The 19,974-nt window shown below is 41.7% G+C and overlaps 1 protein-coding gene across 2 annotated transcripts in view; it reads left to right on the top strand.

Moving 5' to 3' along the window:
* Positions 1-19,974, top strand: part of CABCOCO1 (ciliary associated calcium binding coiled-coil 1) — a 113,585-nt gene that overhangs the window by 72,863 nt on the left and 20,748 nt on the right. For both annotated transcript variants that reach the window (XM_087701946.1, XM_087701947.1), the window contains exons 4-5: positions 7,231-7,375; positions 10,743-10,815. In XM_087701946.1, the coding sequence (XP_087558072.1) occupies positions 7,231-7,375; positions 10,743-10,815 (218 nt within the window). The remainder of the gene's footprint in view (positions 1-7,230; positions 7,376-10,742; positions 10,816-19,974) is intronic.

The following is a 19,974-nucleotide window of genomic DNA, read 5'->3' as shown; positions in this document are numbered from 1 at the left end:
TTCTCTTGTAACAAAGTATATTACCACGTCTCGGGGAAGTTGCCTTTGTTTTGCCGCCCATGAGTTAACACGAAAAATCCTGTCAATCTGCCAATCAAAATTGGATCCCGGTTTTCCCACCAGACGGTCAAAAGCTTCAGAAAACATTTGCTTTAAGTTCTCCTGCTTTTCTTCACGCAGCCCCCTCACTCTTAATGCAAGCTCCATCTGCTTATACTGTATCATAATAATTTGTTTTTCAGCATTGTCAATTTTTTGTTCCACCATTTCAGTTTTGGATATCAGGTTAGTTTTAGCTTCATTGAGAGTTTCTAAATTATCTTCCATTCCAGAAATATATTCTGTTATCACATTTACAATTCCCATCATATTATCATTCATTTTAGTGACCCTGGTATCGAATTTGTCATATAGAACTTCCATCTCACTCCTTATTTCATCTTTGAAATCTTTAATCATTTCTTGATTCTGTTCTCTGAATTCTTTAAACATTTCTAAGTTCTGTTCTCTGGATTCTTTGAACATTTCCAGAAAAAATTCTTTTGTTAGTACATCTCCACTAGGGGGCATAGATGGTGGGGGCTGCAACTTTGTACCAGGTATGGGAGACGTTTTCGGAGGTAATTTGACAGAGGTTGATTTGGATGCCATTATATTTTGGTTTTAATTATTTGTTCTAAATTACTAATCCACTATGCTATGTGGAGAAAAAGAAATTCCTCCCCCCCCTTTTTTTTCCTTCTTTTTTTTTTTTCCAAGGGGTTTTACGGAGGATTTCAAAAGAGAAAGTCCGTTTGGAATGTTTGGAATGTCTCTTTATCAACAACAAAGCGTCTTGAAAACTTTAAGGGAGTAGCTCTAATTGAATTATAAGAAATTATTTCTTTGATTCTGTAGCAGGAAGCCGGAGATAACAAATGCAGAAGCTGTAAACGCCATTTTGAAAACAATTAAACAAAAGAGGTTTTTATAACATTGAAGCTGGTATTTCAGATAGAGAAAAGTTTTAAAGTTCACAAGTTGGTCTTTGCTCGTATTGATTTTTAATAGTCTCTTTTCTAAAGATTGTCCTAAGGGGGAGGGGTCCTGTCTAATGCTGTGAATAACAGCTGCGAAGTTCAGGTCGGAGTTGAATGACTCAGCTTTGGGTTGATCCTCCCCCTCCGTCCACAGCTCACAAAAAAAACAAACTGTGAACTTCAAAGAAGATTCTTACCAGCTGAGATTCCTCACTGCTTTTTTCTTGTCTGAAAAAAGAGTTATCTTCTTGATATTGAGCAGATAACGAACCTGAATTCTGGGGGCAGCTCTGTTAAGCTGCCGACCGGCGACAGGCCACTCCCCGGAAACTCATATCAAATCAACCGATCAAAAATATTTGTTTAACCCCAAACTGGGCCAACATTTTGCGACCTCAGCCATGGAAAAGAAAAATGGCATAGTAGTATATTTAAGAAAAGACATTAAAGCTGAGCTAATTGAAGCAGATCCCTTTGGAAGATATATTGCATTAGATTTAATCTTAGAAGGGAAAAAGACGTTACTTTTGGGAATTTATGCTCCTAATCAACAACAAGATGGATTTTATAGAAATCTTCACGCTAAATTAGTACAGTGGGACTTTGAGTCCTGTATATTGTTGGGTGACTGGAATGGCGTGATCGACACCAAAAGAGATAAGAAGACAGCTCGCCCGAACACCAAATTTCGAGCTAAGTTACCCAAATCCTTTTTTGACATGCTGGACGATTTTGAATTGCGAGACGCTTGGCGCGAGAGGCATGCAGAAGAATATGACTTTACCTTTTTTTCCAATAGACATCAATCTTTTTCAAGGATTGATTTTATACTAATTACAAATGATTTACTTTGTAGGGTGAAGAAGACAAAGATTATGGCGAGAGTTCTTTCAGACCATAATCCAGTATGGATGGAATTGGGAAGGGTGGCCCAGGCAAGAAGGTCCTGGAGGTTGAATGAAAATTTATTTAGATATGAAAAGTATGTTAATGATTGTAAAAAATTGCTATCGGAATATTTTGTTCTCAATATGAACAAGGGTACATCTTTGGAATATGTATGGGATGCAAGCAAAGCGTATATGAGAGGAGTATTAATGAATATAAACAAAATACATAGACACAAACAAGGGCAAAAACGAAAAGAATTGGAAGAGGAAATTAAAGGGAAAGAGTCAGAATTAACATTGAATCCAGGAGATACAAAGATTAGGGAAACAATTGCTATATTAAAATCTCAGTTTGATATGCTGATCTCTGACCAGGTAGCTACTAGTTTATTATATGCTAAACATAATACTTTCTGCAATGCAAATAAACCCGGTAGGTGGTTGGCTTATCAGATTAGAAAAAAAAGGAAAGCTCGAAATGTATCCAAATTGTGTTACAGAGGGAAGGAAGTGTTTCAACAGGAAGAGATTCAAAAGGTATTTCGGGAATTTTTTACAGAGTTGTATAAAGGGGATAAAATTAAGGACGGAGATATAGACAAATACCTAGATAAAGAGAAAATCCCCCTAGTTAGAGAAGAACATAGGCATAAGCTGAATCAACCTATAACCTCTGGGGAAATTTTGCAGGCAATTAAACAATTAAAGTTAGGGAAAGCACCAGGCACAGATGGTTTAACAGCTGTTTATTATAAAAATCTACAGTTAGAAATGGTAGAACCCCTCAGAGAACTATTCAATAAAATTCAATCGGGAGGGAAAGTGCCTCCTTCGTGGAAGACTGCGTTCATATCATTGATACCCAAAGAAGACCAAGACCTTACCCAACCAAAAAATTACAGACCTATTTCATTACTCAATGTAGATTATAAAACTTTTACTAAAATATTAGCAAATAGGCTAATGGGGGTAATTCAACAACTGATACATACCGATCAAACTGGTTTTATACAGGGCAGACAGATGAAGGACAACGTTAGATTAATTATCAACGCTTTAGAATACCTGGGAAAGAACAATCAAATTCCGGCCGCATTCATATTTCTGGATGCGGAGAAAGCCTTTGATCGAGTTAATTGGCAATTCCTGCTGAAGACATTGCAAAAAATGCAGATAGGAGATGGCTTTTTACGGTCAATTGGTGCAATATATCAGCAGCAAACAGCCCAGATCATTGTCAATGGAAGTCTGACAGACTCCTTTCAAATTGAAAAAGGTACAAGACAAGGCTGTCCTCTGTCCCCATTGTTGTTTATTATAACTTTGGAAATACTGTTGAATAAGATACGGGGCCTAGGCGGTCTAAAAGGGATTAAAATTAGACAGCAAGAATATAGAGTCCGTGCATTTGCGGATGATCTGGTTATAATATTGGAACAACCGCAGGAAACTAGTAGGGTATTATTGAATACGATCAATCAATATGGTCAAGTCTCGGGATTTAAAATAAATCTAGGAAAAACCAAAATAATAGCTATAAATATGACTATCAAACAGAAGGAAGAACTGGGGGCGATGCTAAGATGTGAGGTAGTTAAAAAAGTTAAATATCTTGGAGTTAATATTTTAATCTCAAATGGGAAATTATACAAGTATAATTATGAATCACTTTGGCATAGTACACAGTTGGAGTTGAAAAGGTGGGAAAAACTGCATTTGTCCTTGCTGGGTAGAATAGCGGCAGTAAAAATGAACATTTTACCAAAATTTTTATTTCTTTTTCAAATGTTACCAATACTTAAAAGAGATGCGAATCTTTTAGAATGGCAGAAGGGTATCAATAAATTTGTGTGGGCAGGAAAGAAGCCGAGGGTAAAGATGAAAATAATGCAAGATGCATGTGAAAGAGGAGGATTGAAATTACCTAACTTAAAATTATACTATGACGCAGTGGCATTATCTGCAATTAGTGATTGGATTCATCTAACTAATGACAGAATTTTGAATATCGAGGGATATGACTTGTTATATGGTTGGCATGCTTACTTGTTATTTAACAAAAAAACGGATAAGAAATTTAAAAATCACATCTTAAGAAATGCTTTATTGAGGGTTTGGAAAAAATATCAACATAAATTAAATGATAAAGTGCCCATGTGGGCAATTCCTAGACATGCAATTGAAAATATGAATGTAGAACAAAAACACGATAGAACCACCTATAGACAACTTCTTATCTCAGAAAGAGGGGTGATGGAACTAAAATCTTTAGAGGTACTTAAAGAAGAGAAGGTAGTTCAAACGTGGTTTCAGTATGGTCAATTACAGGCTAGGTGGAAAATAGATCAAAAAATTGGCTTTGTAAAAGTTGAGGATAACTTGTTTAAACAAATAAGAGATCAAAGCTCAATGCATATAAAGAGGATATATAATGTATTAGTACAGATGGATTCTGAAACGGAACTGATTAAGGATTGTATGATAAAATGGGCTCAGAATATCGAGGAACCAATAATGCTTGAAACATGGGAAAGAATCTGGGTAAGAAATGTGAAATTTACACAAGCACAAAACTTGAGAGAAAATTTTTATAAGATGTTTTATAGATGGCACCTAGATCCTAAAAAGCTTGCCTCTATGTATCCAAATGTTCAACCTAAATGTTGGAGATGTGGTTCTTGTGATGCTACATATTTTCATATATGGTGGACATGTCGTAATGTCAAGGCATTTTGGATAAAAATATGGTGGATCCTGCAAAACATCTTTAAAAGAAGGATAAAATTTACCCCCCAGTTGTTCTTACTGGGTATATGTATTGACTTTACAGCAGCAGAGACTAATTTGGTTCTGTATTTAATAACGGCAGCAAGACTCTTGGTGGCGCAGTATTGGAAGAAGAAAGATTTACCTACAATTCAAGAATGGACTTTGAAAGTTATGAACTTAGCCGAAATGGCCAAAATCTCTGCATATCTCAAAGAACATTCAAACGAGAGATATAAACGAGACTGGAAAAAATGGATTGATTACATAAAAAGTAAATATGGGACTAAGAAACTCCAGATAGCTTATGCTTAGTATCAGTAATAATTTAAATTGTTTAAAATTTGGGTAACAGTAAGAAGCTGAGTTCAATGTTGAGATATCTTAGACTGTGATTGTTCAAAAGTTATACCACGTATGGTCTTTGGGAAGTCGGGGGGAGGGAAGGGAGGTGGGGATTTAGGGGGAGGGGGGAGGGGGGAAATACAATATGTGTTAAATTCCATGATTGTATTTGTATACTGTGGCTTTTCAATGTTAGTGCGAAAATAGAACAAACCGAATATACTGGAAGGTAATAGATACCGAAGGAAAGAGTCGAGTGAAAGAAGAAGGAGGGTGGAGAGGGTGAGAGAGAGGAGGAGGAGAAGGGAGGGAGGGAATGGAGAGGGTGTGATAGGGTCAAGGTTAAAAGAAGGGGAGGGGAAGTAGGCGTAGAGGGGTGTGTGAGAAGGAAGAATGAAAGTTGGAGGGGGTTGAAAGAGGGTGTATGGCGGGTCAAGGTGGTATACTGGGTTTGTATTGTAGAGGGCATTTTCTATATTCAATGTTATATGCCCTGATTAAGCACAGTGAATATGTGATTGTATAGAATGAAAACATAATAAAATATATATATTAAAAAATAAAAAAAATAAATAAAAAAAAATAAAATTAAAAAAAAAATAACACACAAAAAAGAAAAAAAAACAGAAAAAAAAAGAATTGCATGAAAGGTGGCTTGGCATCGCTTTACAGTGAAAACCAATGTTTCTCCTGGAAGAGACAGTTGTCTGGCCTATGAAGAAATTTGTGACAAGGGACTCTGGCACTTGAACTGAAAACTCTCTAGCATTTTAGGGTTTATCTGGAGTGTTTATCTCTTGCAGAAAAGCCCATCTGGAACTATGGGTGGAAAAATCAAAATCACTCTGGTGCATGTTTTTCCCAAAAAAAGAGGTTTATATTACGGTCTATATTAGCTACATTTTAAAAGTGACATTTGTATAACTTTGTTAACATATGGATCTCAGCCTTATCTGTAATGTAATGGAAAGTGTCAGAGCATCTGCAACAGAGCAAGAAGGGAAAGGGTGTTGTGGCTGTATCGTGTTTCATCTTCCAATTTATCTGACAAAGCAGGAGGGATTAAAACATCTTTCAGTGGACGCTGAACGCTTAAGATTTTAAAAAAATCACTGTGTGCCCATTAGAGTAAAGAACTTGGCGCATCTCTGGTTGTGCACATCTGCTTTATATCCTGAGAATTTACTTTAAAATTGATTTATTAAAACATCATCTTACATCGCCATTGTATATATCCATTTAAACCGAATGAACAAATTCCAGCAATTAAAGTTTGGCTTCTCAACTCTTGGCTGAGGTCAGACTGCTGTGTTAGATCTAACATCTCCTGGCCTACTTGGAGATGGGCCAGGGCAGGGCAGGGCCCTTCGCCCCACAGAGGACAACTGGTCTTTCCAATGGGCAGGAGAAAAGAGCCCCTTTCAGGCCTTTTACCACCAAAGCTTGCCCGACTGACCCTCCACTGGGCCACCACAGGAGATTGACTATCATGAGAACATGAAGATACCGAGGGATGAGAAGTCCTGTAAAACCTAGAAGGGGGTCCAGTCAAAGATTAAATTTCCTTGATGCAGACTTGTCCACATCATAGAACCTTAGGGTTGAAAGCAGGGGTGAAATCCAGCAGGTTCTGACAGGTTCTGGAGAACCAGTAGTGGAAATTTTGAGTAGTTCGGAGAACCGGCAAATGACACCTCTGGCTGGCCCCAGAGTCGGGTGGGAATGGAGATTTTGCAGTATCCTTCCCCTGCCACGCCCACCAAACCACACCACGGCCACCAAACCATGCTCACAGAAGCGGTAGTAAAAAAATTGAATTTCACCACTGCTCTCCAGTCTGCTGAAAATAGCCCTCCTCTGGTCCCAGTTTTGCCAAGGTCTGCTCCTTCTTTTCCCAGGGGCTGATTCCCCCCCTTGGAGCCTTAGTCAGGGAAAACACAAACATGGGGGTAACCATAGGGATGTCCCAGCATGCTTGGGAGCATTTTCCTGATAAGTCCTACCCTCCTCTGTCACTTTGTGTTTGTATTATGTGCGCAAAGGCTTTTCTTCAAGTACGGGTTAGTTTTCACATGATCCAGAGTATGGAAGCCAATTCCTGTGCGGAGGCTTCTCATCTGAGTGGGTTTTTGCTGGAGTTAGAAGAACCCTTCGTGTATTGCAGCCACATTGAGCCACAGGGGCTCACTCTTCCTCCCTTTGCATTGCAGCCTATCACATGACCCTGGAAGAGAACATCCAGGAGCTCGCAAGCACCATGGCTGGCATTGGGCTGAGCAATTCAGAGATAAGCGGCGGGTTTGAGTTCTTCACTGTAGATCAAGCCAAAGCCATAATCAATTACGTGAAGAGCAGGTAGGCCTTCTTCATCCTTCAGCACTGCTATGGGGAGGTGGCCATTCAGTGCTTGTTGGGGGCATTGTGAAGTTGGTGAGGGTCTCATTCTTTCATGAATGAATCAGGTTTGGGTTTTGACTGTCGGTGGCACTAACTCCCCCCCCAAAAAATTGATTATCAGTTGCTCAGTTGATGGCACGAATTTTCATAATATGAAACTAGATAACCTTCACTGGGTAACGGATTAATTAGTCAATTAATCATAGGGTTTTAATCAATTGAATAAGTGATTAAGTGTTCATATGTCTTACCCTAACATTTCTCATGCAAACATGACCCTTTCTGGAAAGATACTTTGAGGGAGCACATTTGGGTTTATACAACAAAACCAGGGACTTTAACGTTGACCTAGAGAAGGAAGGAACCCCTATTGATTCTCCTCCTCGATTGGGGAGCGGGGATCAGCTAGATCAGGGGTGTCAAACTCAATATCGTTGAGGGCCCCATCAGGGTTGTGTTTGACCAGGGGGGGGGCAGTGTGGTCATGGCTCAACATCACTTGTGTCAGGGATGCCTGTGGTAGCCCGAGTGCTCTGCCAGCGAGAACGGGCTCCCGAGCTCCATTTTCAGCTGCAATGGCCTCCTGCAACCCTCAGCCAATGAAAATGGAGCTCAGGAGGGCTGTGCCAGCGAGAATGGTGCAGGTGCGGCCATCCCGAGCTCCGTTTTCATTGGCTGAGGGTTGCAGGAGGCCATTGCAACAGAAAACTGAGCTCGGGAGCCCGTTTTTGCTGGCAGAGGCACCATGGGCTGGTCCTTTGCTGTTTCCAGGGCAGCCCCGTGGGCCGGATCTAAGCACCTTGCGGGCCGGATCCGGCCCCCGGGCCTTGAGTTTGACACTGAGCTAGATGGCCTGAGTTGGATGCTTCCTGGAAGACGTCAACAGAAGTGAAGACCCTTCCCTGCTCTTTGCCTTTGAGACATGGAGATGTTTATTGGCTTTGAAACAGAAGAATAAGCCTGGACTGTGGAATTTTCAACCCATTTTCAGAGCAGAAGTCAATTTCAGAACATGAAATAAAGAAGGATCTGCTTCCCGACCTCAGGGAGCTTTGAAAATGCAGAGGACATTTCAGCTCACCTGGGCTCTTCCGCTCTTAGCGCAGGGCTTTGCTAGAAGAAATAGCCAGATTCCTCGACAGGAAGATCTCTTGATCTTCTTCCAGTGATGGAGTTTGTGGGTCCCCCCCCCCCCAAGAATATTCACAATTTCTTCCTCCCCTTAGTTTTGGTGGAGATTTTTTATTTACTTTTTTTGCAAGGAGAAAAGAGCGAAATGCTCAGTTTCCAGGGCAGGTGCTAGGTAATTGTCCCTCTACCCTCCGCCCACCCACCCACATTCAGCTGCACCAACCTCAGCCTCTTTGATGAGATTCTCTTCCAGTAAACAGTCCAATGAGGAATGTCCGTCTGCATTAATTGCTTTCGGATGCTTACATGGCTGTTTATATGAAAAGGCCTGCCTTGTTTGGTTCACATCTGTCAAACGTCTCTCCCTCAAAAGCAGCCAGAATGCATGTCGAGTGCATTCCATGTCTGACATAAAAGAAGAATCTGTTCAAGCCAAGAGAAGCTCACGTGTTGCCCAAGCCACCTTATTTCTTAGCTGGGTGATGAGCTTGGCTTCAGAGGGGAGAAGGGCAGTCATCAGTTGGCAGACACATTCTCCATCACCATCACCCCGGGCAAATCCCAAAGCCATCTTGACGGGATCAAGCCAGATCCACCAGGGCCAGCAAAACCAGACTGACAAAGAAATAAATATTAGAATGTGCAGAAATGAACAGATTAACATTAGCAATTGAGAAAGAGCAAGCTGAATATTATATGATTTGGAAAGTCTCTTATGAATGGTTGGAGGGAAAAAAAGAGTTTAGAAATGAGAGCTAAAACATAAATAGACAATACACTTAGATAGAGATATAAATAAGATGAAAACTGTGGGCATGTGTATGATGAGAATAATGATGTTTAATGTTGATATGATATTATTACTACAAGATATTAAGAAGAAAAATGGAGAGTTTTATAACATTTAAATGCTCAATATATTATAATACTAAACGTAGGAAAAGAATGCTAATATGAATGTGAAAGATGTGACAAAAGAGGAACGATGTGGCTCAGAGATGTTTGTACCCAGACAACACACTGCATAAGGAAAGATGGAATGTTTATTTTTGCAATTAAAAATAATAAAACTCTTTAAGAAAACCTGACTGACAAAGAAAGTCCAAGTTACTTTGCAAATGGCCCTGCTCCTTGTTCTCACAGTTTCTCACTGCAATGCATTTATTCTCCTTCCTTACCTCCAAGGGGATGGGGAATCTTGCTTTTCACCTTCACAACAGCTTTGTGAAGCAGATCAGAAATCACAGCTCTACAATTTTGATGCAAATGTAGTTCTGCATTTAGTGGGGATTATTACCTTACTGCAGGATTTTATAACAGTGAATGAATCAGTGTACTTCAAGACATGGGGAGGATTTTACGATTGGCTAGGGAAAGGAAGCTAGAAAAGAAAGTAAGGAGAAGATACAGAACCCAGGCGATGCACTGTTAAGTGGAAAAGGGGAGGGGGAGAAGGGAAAAGCAGAAAAGAAATATTAAATATACAAGTATATATTCAAGAACAAGATATAAAGGGGGAGGCATAGTTAGGAGAGATTAGCGAAGGTAAGGAATAAGAAATGATACCAAATTATATTTGGGTTTGTGGAAATACCATCCCAAGAAAACATAAACTGAGATTTGAAAGAGACAACTATAACAACATAAAAAGAAAAGGAAAGAGGATGAGAGAATGAGAAGAAGAGGAGGGAAGGAAGGAAGAGGTGAGGAGAGGAGGATGGAAGGGAGAGAAAGAGAAGGAGAGAGGGTAGGAAGGGGAAGAGAAAGAGTAGGAGTAAGGGAGAGGTAATGAAAGAAGGAAGGGAAAGGGGAAGAGGAAGGAAGGAAGAGAAGAGAGGGAGGGAGAAAAGAAAGGGAAAATAAGGTGGTGTTGCAACAGGCGGAAGGGATGGTAAATAAAGCAACCCAAACTGTATATTATAACCTATTAAATGAAATAACAAATGTATAAGAGTGACAAATGAAAAGAAGAATAACAATTATGTGAATTTATACTTAAAATGGTATGTAAGAGAATAAAAAAAGAAAAAACGGGAAAAAAACAGTGAATGAGAGAGGAAAAACAGGTTTGGGGTTGTGAAACTCAGCCAGGGCTTTTGGGTCTTAGGCTGTGTGGTTAAAGAACCCCTTTTTAGAAGCAACGTGAACCCTGCATGCCCATAAAAAAAGATTTGTCCACTTCCTTGTCTTTCAGTTTATTCCAACATTATACCCTGTATGAATATCTTTTCCACAGTCCCAGGGAAGAGCTTGTGATTGGAGATGAGGTAAGTAATTCATAGGACTGGAAATGATTAAGCGCGATGTTTTAATGCATATTCTCTGGCATCTGTTTTGTATAGCTCAAAGCAATTTTATGTCAAAAATGCTCAAGGGTTAAAAGCATAGGAGAGCGGATAAAAGAATAAAAGGGAATATCGTAATGCCTGTCTCCTTTGGAATTTGAAGTTAACAACAATAAATGGTGCCATTGTTGCTTTGGCTGCTGGCTGTAGTGTTAAGAATGTATTTGCTGACAGTATTTGTGAGAGCAACACACACACACACACACACACACACACACACACACACACACACAAAACATTGCTAGGTCTTGTTACTGTAGCTGAGGAGGAATGGGACTAAGCAGTGCCCTTTGCCTTGACTGGGGGGTCCCAACCCAAGGGACAAGGAAGGGGGTGCTCAGAGCAATGAGTTGTGCGTTGCTGGGGAGAAGGGGGAGACACACTGTCGGCCATGCCAAAGAGCCTTTCCTCTAGAAGGGAGCTTCCTGCTGAGGACTTCCTAGCTTGAAGGGTCCTTGGTGCTTTCTGAGCTTAGTTGGAAGTTTGTTTTGCAAACGTTTCACTACCCAACTAGGTAATCTCATCAGAGCTTCCCCACAAGGAGAATGCAGTAGGCGTTTTGCATATCATTGCTGAATTTCTGCTTCTCTCCAACCATCTGCTCTTTACTGAGTTTTTAATGTAGCATCTGATGTTTTATTTTGATCTTTGCAGGAAATCTATTGTATGCATTAGCTTAGTGGATTCTTCACTTAGGCTGGGATTCTAACCATAATATGGGTCTTATTTCTGTGCAATTATGCACATAGATGTCCTGATTGCTTATTTGTACCCTATGACTATCATTAAGTGTTCTACCTTATGATTCTTGATGACTGTATCTTGTCTTTTTATGTACACTGAGAGCATCTGCACCAAAGACAAATTCCTTGTGTGTCCAATCACACTTGGCCAATAAAGAACTCTATTCTATTAATGCTGCATTACAATGATATAACAGAAATGTTATAACAGAACTGTTTTTAACTCAGCTGTGTGTAACTTTGCAATCAGGGATCAACTGGTTTAATTTGTTTATCATCTTTATGGGGTTGCAGTTTATGTATTTGGGGAGCTGAAGTGGAATTCACAAATTCAGAAGAACTGAATACAGCAACATATCAGACCCAGGAATGACTCTCTCCCCCTCGCTTAGTCAATAGCTGCATAGAAGCTTTCATGATTATCAGCCATGTTGGCAGGCAGAGGGGGGGTCTTAATTTATTTTAGTGATGATGTATTTTTGTCTGCCTTTTATAGAGCTGGGGGGACACTTAGAAATGTGATTTTGAGGGTGATGCGGTCCCACAGTTCTTTGAGGAAAGGTTTGGACCGATTCTTGCTTTGAAACAAGTCTTAATAACATGGCCTGGTTGGCAAATGTAGTTTTATCCCTCTGGGCTTCCATCAGCAGGATGGAATAATCTGTGTTTTATGACCCAGCTGACTGGATGAGTGTTCGGTGACCCAGCTGCGAGACCCCTGGTCCAGCCCCTGCCAGAGGAATTTATGGGCCTCGCAAAGCTTGCCAGAGCGTTATATTTCTGGGTTGGATATGGTGTAGATTCTGATCTTGTGCTCTCTCTGTCTCTGTCTCTGTCTCTCCCTCCCTCCCTCCCTCTCTCTCTCCCTCTGTGCCTCTGTCTCTGTCTCTATCTCTCTGCTTCTCTCTCTCTCTCTCTCTCTCTCTCCCCTCTCTGTCTGTCTGTCTCTCTGTCTGTCTCTCTCTGTGTGTGTCTCTCTCTGTCTCTCTCTCTCTTTCTCTCTCTCTCTCTCTCTTGCTCCCTCTCTTTCTGTCTCCTTGTCTCTCTCTTTCTCTCTCTCTGTCTCTCTCTCCCCCCTCTCTGTCTGTCTGTCTGTCTCTCTCTGTCTCTCTCCCTCCCTCTCTCTCTCCTTGTCTCTCTCTCTCTTTTTCTCTCTCTGTCTGTCTTTCTCTCTGTCTCTCTCCCTCCCCCCTCTCCCTTTCTCTCTCTCTCTCCCTCTCTCTCTTTCTCTGTCTCCTTGTCTCTTTCTCTCTCTCTGTCTCTCTCTCCACCCTCTCTGTCTGTCTGTCTGTCTCTATCTCCCTCCCTCCCTCTCTGTCTCCTTGTCTCTTTCTCTGTCTGTCTGTCTCTCTCCCTCCCTCCCCCTCTCTGTCTAACTGTCTGTCTCTCCCTCCCTCTCTCTGTGTGTGTCTGTCTCTCTGTCCCTCCCTCCCTCTCTCTGCCTCTGTCTCTTTCTCCCTCTCCCCCCTCTTTCTATCTCTCTCTTTCTCTCTCTGTCTCTCTCTCTCCCTCCTCTCTCTGTCTCTCTCTCTTTCTCTCCCTCTCTCTCTCCCCTCTATCTGTCTGTCTCTGTCTCTCTGTCTGTCTGTCTCTGTCTGTCTCTCCCCATAACACACACACACACACACACACACACACACACACACACGCTTATTATTAAATGTGCTCTGCCATAAAATTTATTGTCATCCAATATCATCTGCTGGAGTTCAGTTTGCAAAACAGAAACTATTTACATTAACTTAATGCTCTCCTCGGTGTTCACATACTTGGGCTACTTCCAAATTGGGCTTCATTTCCTTTGGACAGAGCGACTCATTTGTGATGTAGGGAAGAAGGGGGCTTCCCCCCCCCCCACTCTCTCTTCCTGGCAGCACTGAGGGGGCAGAATTGTTAAAGGAAAAGCTCATTTTAAAATTATGGAATTTGGTTTCATGTGAGAATTTTGCTGCTGGTATCAGCACCACCACCACCAAATGTTCCTTTCCTTCCTTTATGCCTCGTGCACAATTTTAATTCAGTTTTTCAAATGTCTGTTACTAGAGTCACATTTTGATGAATTAAATAATCTCATTCTTAGAGCCAATTTTTAGAGTTCTTTTTGGTTTTCTGTCTTTTTCCTCTTTAGAGAAACATGATAATATTGGTAACATAACCTACAAACAAAAATATAATTGTTGAATTCTTTTTTCCAATGTCTTACGAATGCTAATTCAAGCAATATGGTTTCAATTAACAGTGTTAAAAGTTCACCTATAGTTTAACATGAAAGAAAAATGAAATAAGAGAGAAACATGCTTGGGATTTTGCTCCTTAGGCAAAACATCTCCAGAAAACTTGACAGGATTGCTCAAAAGCCCTTTTCTTGAACCCTAAGCTGAAAAAAGAATTATTCAGATGTTAATAAACAGTCAAATTTCCCTTTTCTTGTTGTGTCATAATTATTTGAGCTCACTTTGATCATGACACCATAATAAATTGAGGATGTAACCCAGAAAAAAAAAACTTGTTTTTCTGCGTCAATTGCTATCCTCACTTGATCCATAAGCAGAAGGGAACCCAGCCAACCCAGGTCATCAGTAGTTCACACAGAGGTACAACAGGCAACCTTTCCCAAAGGCAGATGACATTGTTTCATCAGATCTGACAGTTTTAAGCACTAGTGGCTGCCCAAGAAGGCAGGCCCGGTCAGTGAGGAGACAAAGATGAGGAGATCTTGAGGCTGTAGGCCTCAGAGCCCTGGTTGGGTTCAGCCAGTTTGCACCACTTCGGGAGAATTAGTTGTTAACTTTCTGAGCAGTTTGCTGAACTGGTTGTTGGAAGAAATCATTAGGAGAGAGAACCGGTTGTTAAGTTATTTGAATCCCAACGCTGCCTCAGAGCCTTGTGAACGCTTGGCTGGAAGAGGGACTGAATCAGTCATGATTGGAGAGCAGCTGAAGGAGATACCAAGAATCTGGTCGAGTTGTTCTGACCCCTGAGTCCCCAAAAAATCATTCAAACGCTGCTCTTCTTCCTAAAGATAAAATACAATGTAATAACAAGTATTTCCCAGTTACTTTATGGTGCCCCCGAGTAGTAATGGAATCAGTCTGGCATCCTCTAACAGATTAACAGAGTTGGAAGGGACCTTGCAGGTCATCTAGTCCAGTGGTTCCCAAACTTGGCAACTTTAAGACTTGTGGACTTCAACTCCCTGATCTAGTCCAACCTGCTGCCCAAGAAGGAGACCCTACACCTGCCTCTACCTAGGATCTGAACTCCTGGTTGTGAGGCGAGAGCTCCACCTGAAGAAACTCTCTGATTGGCCACCTGGCCCAGTCTCTGAGATGAAGCAAAATAAGACAAAGAATTAAAACGGGAAACTGCATCACAGCAGAAAGCAAAATGAGGAAGGCAAAATGGGGGCACCAATCTTGGCCTCTCCGAGAGAAGCTAGTCAGTATTAGGGCAACTTGAATCTCGGCTCCAATCATAGAAGAAGAAGAAGTTGGACTCTTCTGAGATGGTTTCAAGAGCCAGTTGACAGAGTGGCCAAATTAACGAGAGGAGCCTGGAAGGAAAAAAAACTGATTCTGGTATTATGGGGAAATGAAACTGCTGACCCTTTAAGAGTGTCCAGCCAAGAAAATCCAGTGCTGGCCATAAATATCATCGCTGTACAACTGCTTAAGTGATGTCCCTGTGCATAGGCAGCCCTGGGCAGATCACACTGGAATCAGACTGACCATTTGCTCTGCAAGCAACAATAGAGACCCTCTATTCCAGGGGGGACAAACTCGAGGCCCGGGGGGCTGGATCCGGCCCTACTTAGATCTGGGCCATGGGGCTGCCGTGGAAAGAGTGGACCGGCCCGCAGTGCTTTTGCCAGTGAAAACGGCATCCTGAGCTCCGTTTCCAGCTGCCACAGCTTCCTGCAACCCTCTGCCAGTGAAAAAGGAGCTTGCTCCGTTTTCACTGGCAGAGGGTTGCAGGAGGCTGTGGCAGCCAGAAATGGCTCTCAGGAGCCTGTTTTCGCTGGCAGAGGGCTCGGGCCACCACAGGCGCCACCAACAGGAGTGACGTCGAGCTGGCCATGCCCACCCTGACCCCCCGAGGTCAAACCCAACCCTGATGCGGCCCTCCATGAAATCGAGTTTGACGCCCATGCTCTATTCAGTCAAGCAGTAGAAGGCCAAAGGCTGGCCTTTGGCTCCAATCACCAACACCCCGTGGTAAAAATATACCAAAACAAAGAAAAGGAAATCGCTCGATCAGCAAGCTCTGGCTTTTACAGAGTTCACAATGATAATGCGGAGGTGAAAAGTGGATTGACCGGGTTGGATCTGTTCAAAGGGATCCCTGGAGAATTGTGGGCTGCAACGTTACAACATCACGTTGACCCATAGGAAGCGAAGAGAAGCATTGCCAGATGCGGAGGGGTAAAAGACACCAAGGGAAAGGCAAAATTCCAGAGTAAAGACTGATTACCCAGAACTAGAAGGAAGCAGAAGTCCCCCGTAAATAAGTCACACAAAGAAACAGAGGCGAACAATCCAATGGGAAGGACAAGAGGGGGGGAAATGAAATAATCTACCATATTCGTGGGCTTCTGAGCACAACAAAATACCTACACATTTTTAATCACTGAACTAGAACCAGATGTTCTGGAAAGTGTACGTTCCTAGGAAAAATTGCTGAAAACATCATTACAAGAGTTGACAAAGTAACAGCTGTGCTAGTTAAAATGTTCCTGGTGCATTAAAAGAGGTAAATGAAGTTGATAAGCCAGTACTTATCAACAGTGGCTAACAGACTGCAAGAGATCAATTTGTATTGTTTAGCTTAGAAGCATCAAAGGGCCTTGCTAAAGGAGGCTGCAGCTGCAACTGTTGCTCCTATCAGATCTGCTAGAGCCATGATGGCGAACCTATGCCATGTGTGCCACAGGTGGCACACAGAGCCATATTTGCCAGCACGCAAGCCATTAGCTACAGTGCACATGTGCACACTGGCCAGCTTATTTTCAGCCTTCTGGAGGGCCGGGAGGGGCCATTTTCACCTGCCCCGGGCTTCAGGAAAGCCTCCTGAGCCTGGGGAGGATGAAAACTCCCCCCCATGTGCATGCACATGTGGGAGGTTCTGCACGCATGCGTGGAGGGTCGTACACGCATTTGCAGGTGGGTGGGGCATATTGCAATGTGGGTATGGGTGCGCGCCTGTCATGCGCACATGTGCAATTTTGGCACACCTTTATAAAAAGGTTTGCCATCACTGCTAGAAGGGTGGGATTCTGCAGTGCAGGCATGGCCAGTCCATGGATGGAGAACTTGCCAGATGGGAGAATGGGAGAGACAAGAGTGCTTCCCAAAAACAGCTGGTTCTCCTTTATTGATTAGAAAAGATCTTTGGCTGCAACACGCTGTGCATCCCTCTTAAAAGCAGGGAGTTTTAATGGGCGACTCATCTCCCTCTTGAAGAATTTGTGGGATGACCAGGAAGGAAGAGTTTACACAGAAAACGCAGAAACCAAAATAGTTCAAAACTGGGAAAGGAGTGATTCAGTGTCATACACTGGCCCTTTATTTCCTTACTCTTTTTTTCCAGAATATATCGAGAAATGCTGGGGTGGAAGACTATGCTGGGCTTCAGTTCTGGGCCTTCCCTTTGCTTCCAAGATCCTGGGCTGCTCCCTGTGGTGAAGACAGCCGGTTCTCTTGGGCTGGGAGTCCCACCTTGCCAACTTCATTCCCTTCTGATGCCCCCAGAGTTTATGGCTCCCCTAACAAAATTGCATTGTGTATAAGACAATACAAATATAAGCTAGGAGATATTATGTTAGTACAATGCTGAATACTTCCCTGCAAGAACAGGCATTAAATTGGAGGAAGGGAGTTTGCTAAATAGAGAGATGCTGCTGCTTGTGAGTATTCATTGTATAATTGTTACGAAAGGTTTTCATATACTATAAGATAAGAATGAAATTTTGTAGAGTGACATTAAAAAAGAAAAAGAAGTAGAAGAGACTGAAAAAAAGGAATGGTTCATTATTATTAACAGTAACAGAGTTAGAAGGGACCTTGGAAGTCATCTAGTCCAATCCCCTGCTTACGCAGAAGACCTATAAAGATTCAAACCACCAAATTGCCGACCTTTCTGATCAATAAGCTCAGCGTCTTAGCCACTGAGCCACGTAGTTTATGGCACAAATAGAAAAAAGATCTTTACAACAGTTACCAACAAATTCATGATCTTTCCTCCCACTTTAAAATTGCAGCATGGTCTCAGATTCAACCCTTTTAAATCAAAAAATCCATAAATCAGTTCATTTTTTTCCATTCTCAGCAAAAAAAAAAAAAAAGGTCCATAGGAGATTTCCATGGTCATGTGAATTTGCACTCTGGGGCCAGCCAGAGGTGGTATTTGCCAGTTCTCCGAACTACTCAAAATTTTCGCTACCGGTTCTTCAGAACCTGTTTAATTTCACCCCTGATCTGATGTTTCACTTAACAATTGTATCACTTGAGAATGAAGTTGCCAGTCCAAAATGCAGTCATTAAGTGAGGACTTTAGTCAATTGAAATTATTCTAGGAGCAAATAGTGTACCCAGTGTGAAAATACCTATCAAATAACTTTTAGATCTATAGCTCTCTGAAGCTTTATCAAAGTATGGTTTTTTAAAAAATATTTCAGTAAAAGATTTCTGGCGACATATATGATATGAACACCAACTGCTAAGCGGAACCGTTAAAAGAAATGCTTCTTCAGAGTTAAATATTTGTGGTTTGCTAAAAGCTGGGTAGGTTTTGACTGGCTGGATTATCAAAACATATGTCAATGGGAATGCTTAGGAATGTGAGGAGGAGGAGGAGGAGGAGGAGGAGGAGGAGGAGGAGGAGGAGGAGGAAGATCGACATGCAGAAACCTGAGGAGTTTAAAGCTCTCATTAAGTATGTTTTGACTTTTAGAGCAGCAAATTTCTCCTCTCTTTTCTAATGGAGGAAATAATTGTGGGATTCAGGAAGGCCAGCAGTGCAGAATTCAGCCTGATGCTTTTTTGTCTGCAACTGCCCTATGCTGGGAAAGGTGCTTTTTTGGGTTGGGTTTGGTTAGGGGCTCCCCTTGAGTTTGAAATTGCCCTGTTCATCCTCAGATGAGAAAGAGACTTCCTTTTTTAAAAAGTTTTTTTTATTAGATAAACATTAAAAACATTTGACATAGTGCGACATTTCTGGCATAAACATTTCCATATAGTGATTAGATCTTACAACAAATATTTTATATCCATTACATAGATGTATGTAGTCAGTCAGATTACCTGTCCGTTGATCTTTCATTTATATAATTACTAATCATACAAATATATATCCTATTCCTACCTATCACACATTCTTAATACCCTAATTTCCAATTCTTAACTTGACTGTGTTTTTCTGTCCCGGCCTTTTCCCCTCATTTCTAACCATCGGTACCATTTGTCCCAGATCTCGTGGTGTTCCATCTCACCCTTTTCTTTGAACTATAGAGTCAGCCTGTCCATCTCTGCACACGTCAGTTATCTTATTTATTATTTCTTGTTCCGAGGGAGTCTCCTTATTTTTCTATTTTTGTGCAAAAAAAAACCCAGTCCTGCCGCCGAAAAAGACTTCCTGATGTCACATAATATGAACTTAGAAGACCGTGAGATGAATTTGATAGACTGTGAAGAAGATGAGGGCCATGAGGACTGCAGTCTGTCTCCTTCAGGAAGGCAAATGTGTCTTCTCTTCAAAAGCAAAGCTGATGCGCTTGGTCACTTGGTAATATTCTCTTCGTAATGTTTTTAGGTTGTTTCTCTCCCTGGGTTATTTATGGTGCCCTTTGTCAACTCCATTCCTGGCTGTGATGCCTCCTGTCTTGAAGGCATCTTAACTCGTGGTTGTCTTTCATTGTTCCAAGAGTGATGGCTTGTTGGCTGCTGGACACAGGCAGAGTTTTTGAAATCCCCTTGCAAAGAGAGGGGGAACTAAATTAACCCACCCTAATCCCTCTTCAGAGAGAGCATTTCACAGGATTATTCTTCCACCTGCATCTGTTATTAGAGATCTGTAGAGGTGTGAGTTTCCTCCTTGGGTTTTTAAAAATGAAATATTCAGAAAACTAGAAAATAATAGTGCAGGGGCCACTTTCTTCTGCAAAAATTACCTAACCGAAGGACCCTTGAGTGCCCTCTTGTGGGGGTCTCAGGAAGTTCTGTATGGTGTCCTCCGAAGGTTTCCTGCTAGGTCACCAGCCCCAAGACCCCCGCTGTGTCTGTGGGGGTGCATCTCTGTGTGATGAGTGGGTTGCATGTATAATATTTAGAAATCTGTCTTTTGG

The sequence above is a fragment of the Thamnophis sirtalis genome, unplaced genomic scaffold (genome assembly GCF_051295495.1).
Source record: "Thamnophis sirtalis isolate CommonGarterSnake01/CBP01778 unplaced genomic scaffold, rThaSir2_p1.2 scaffold_15, whole genome shotgun sequence".
Taxonomy (NCBI): domain Eukaryota; kingdom Metazoa; phylum Chordata; class Lepidosauria; order Squamata; family Natricidae; genus Thamnophis; species Thamnophis sirtalis.
The sequence above is the reverse complement of the archived record's forward strand: the minus strand, read 5'-3'. Positions and strand labels throughout refer to the sequence as shown.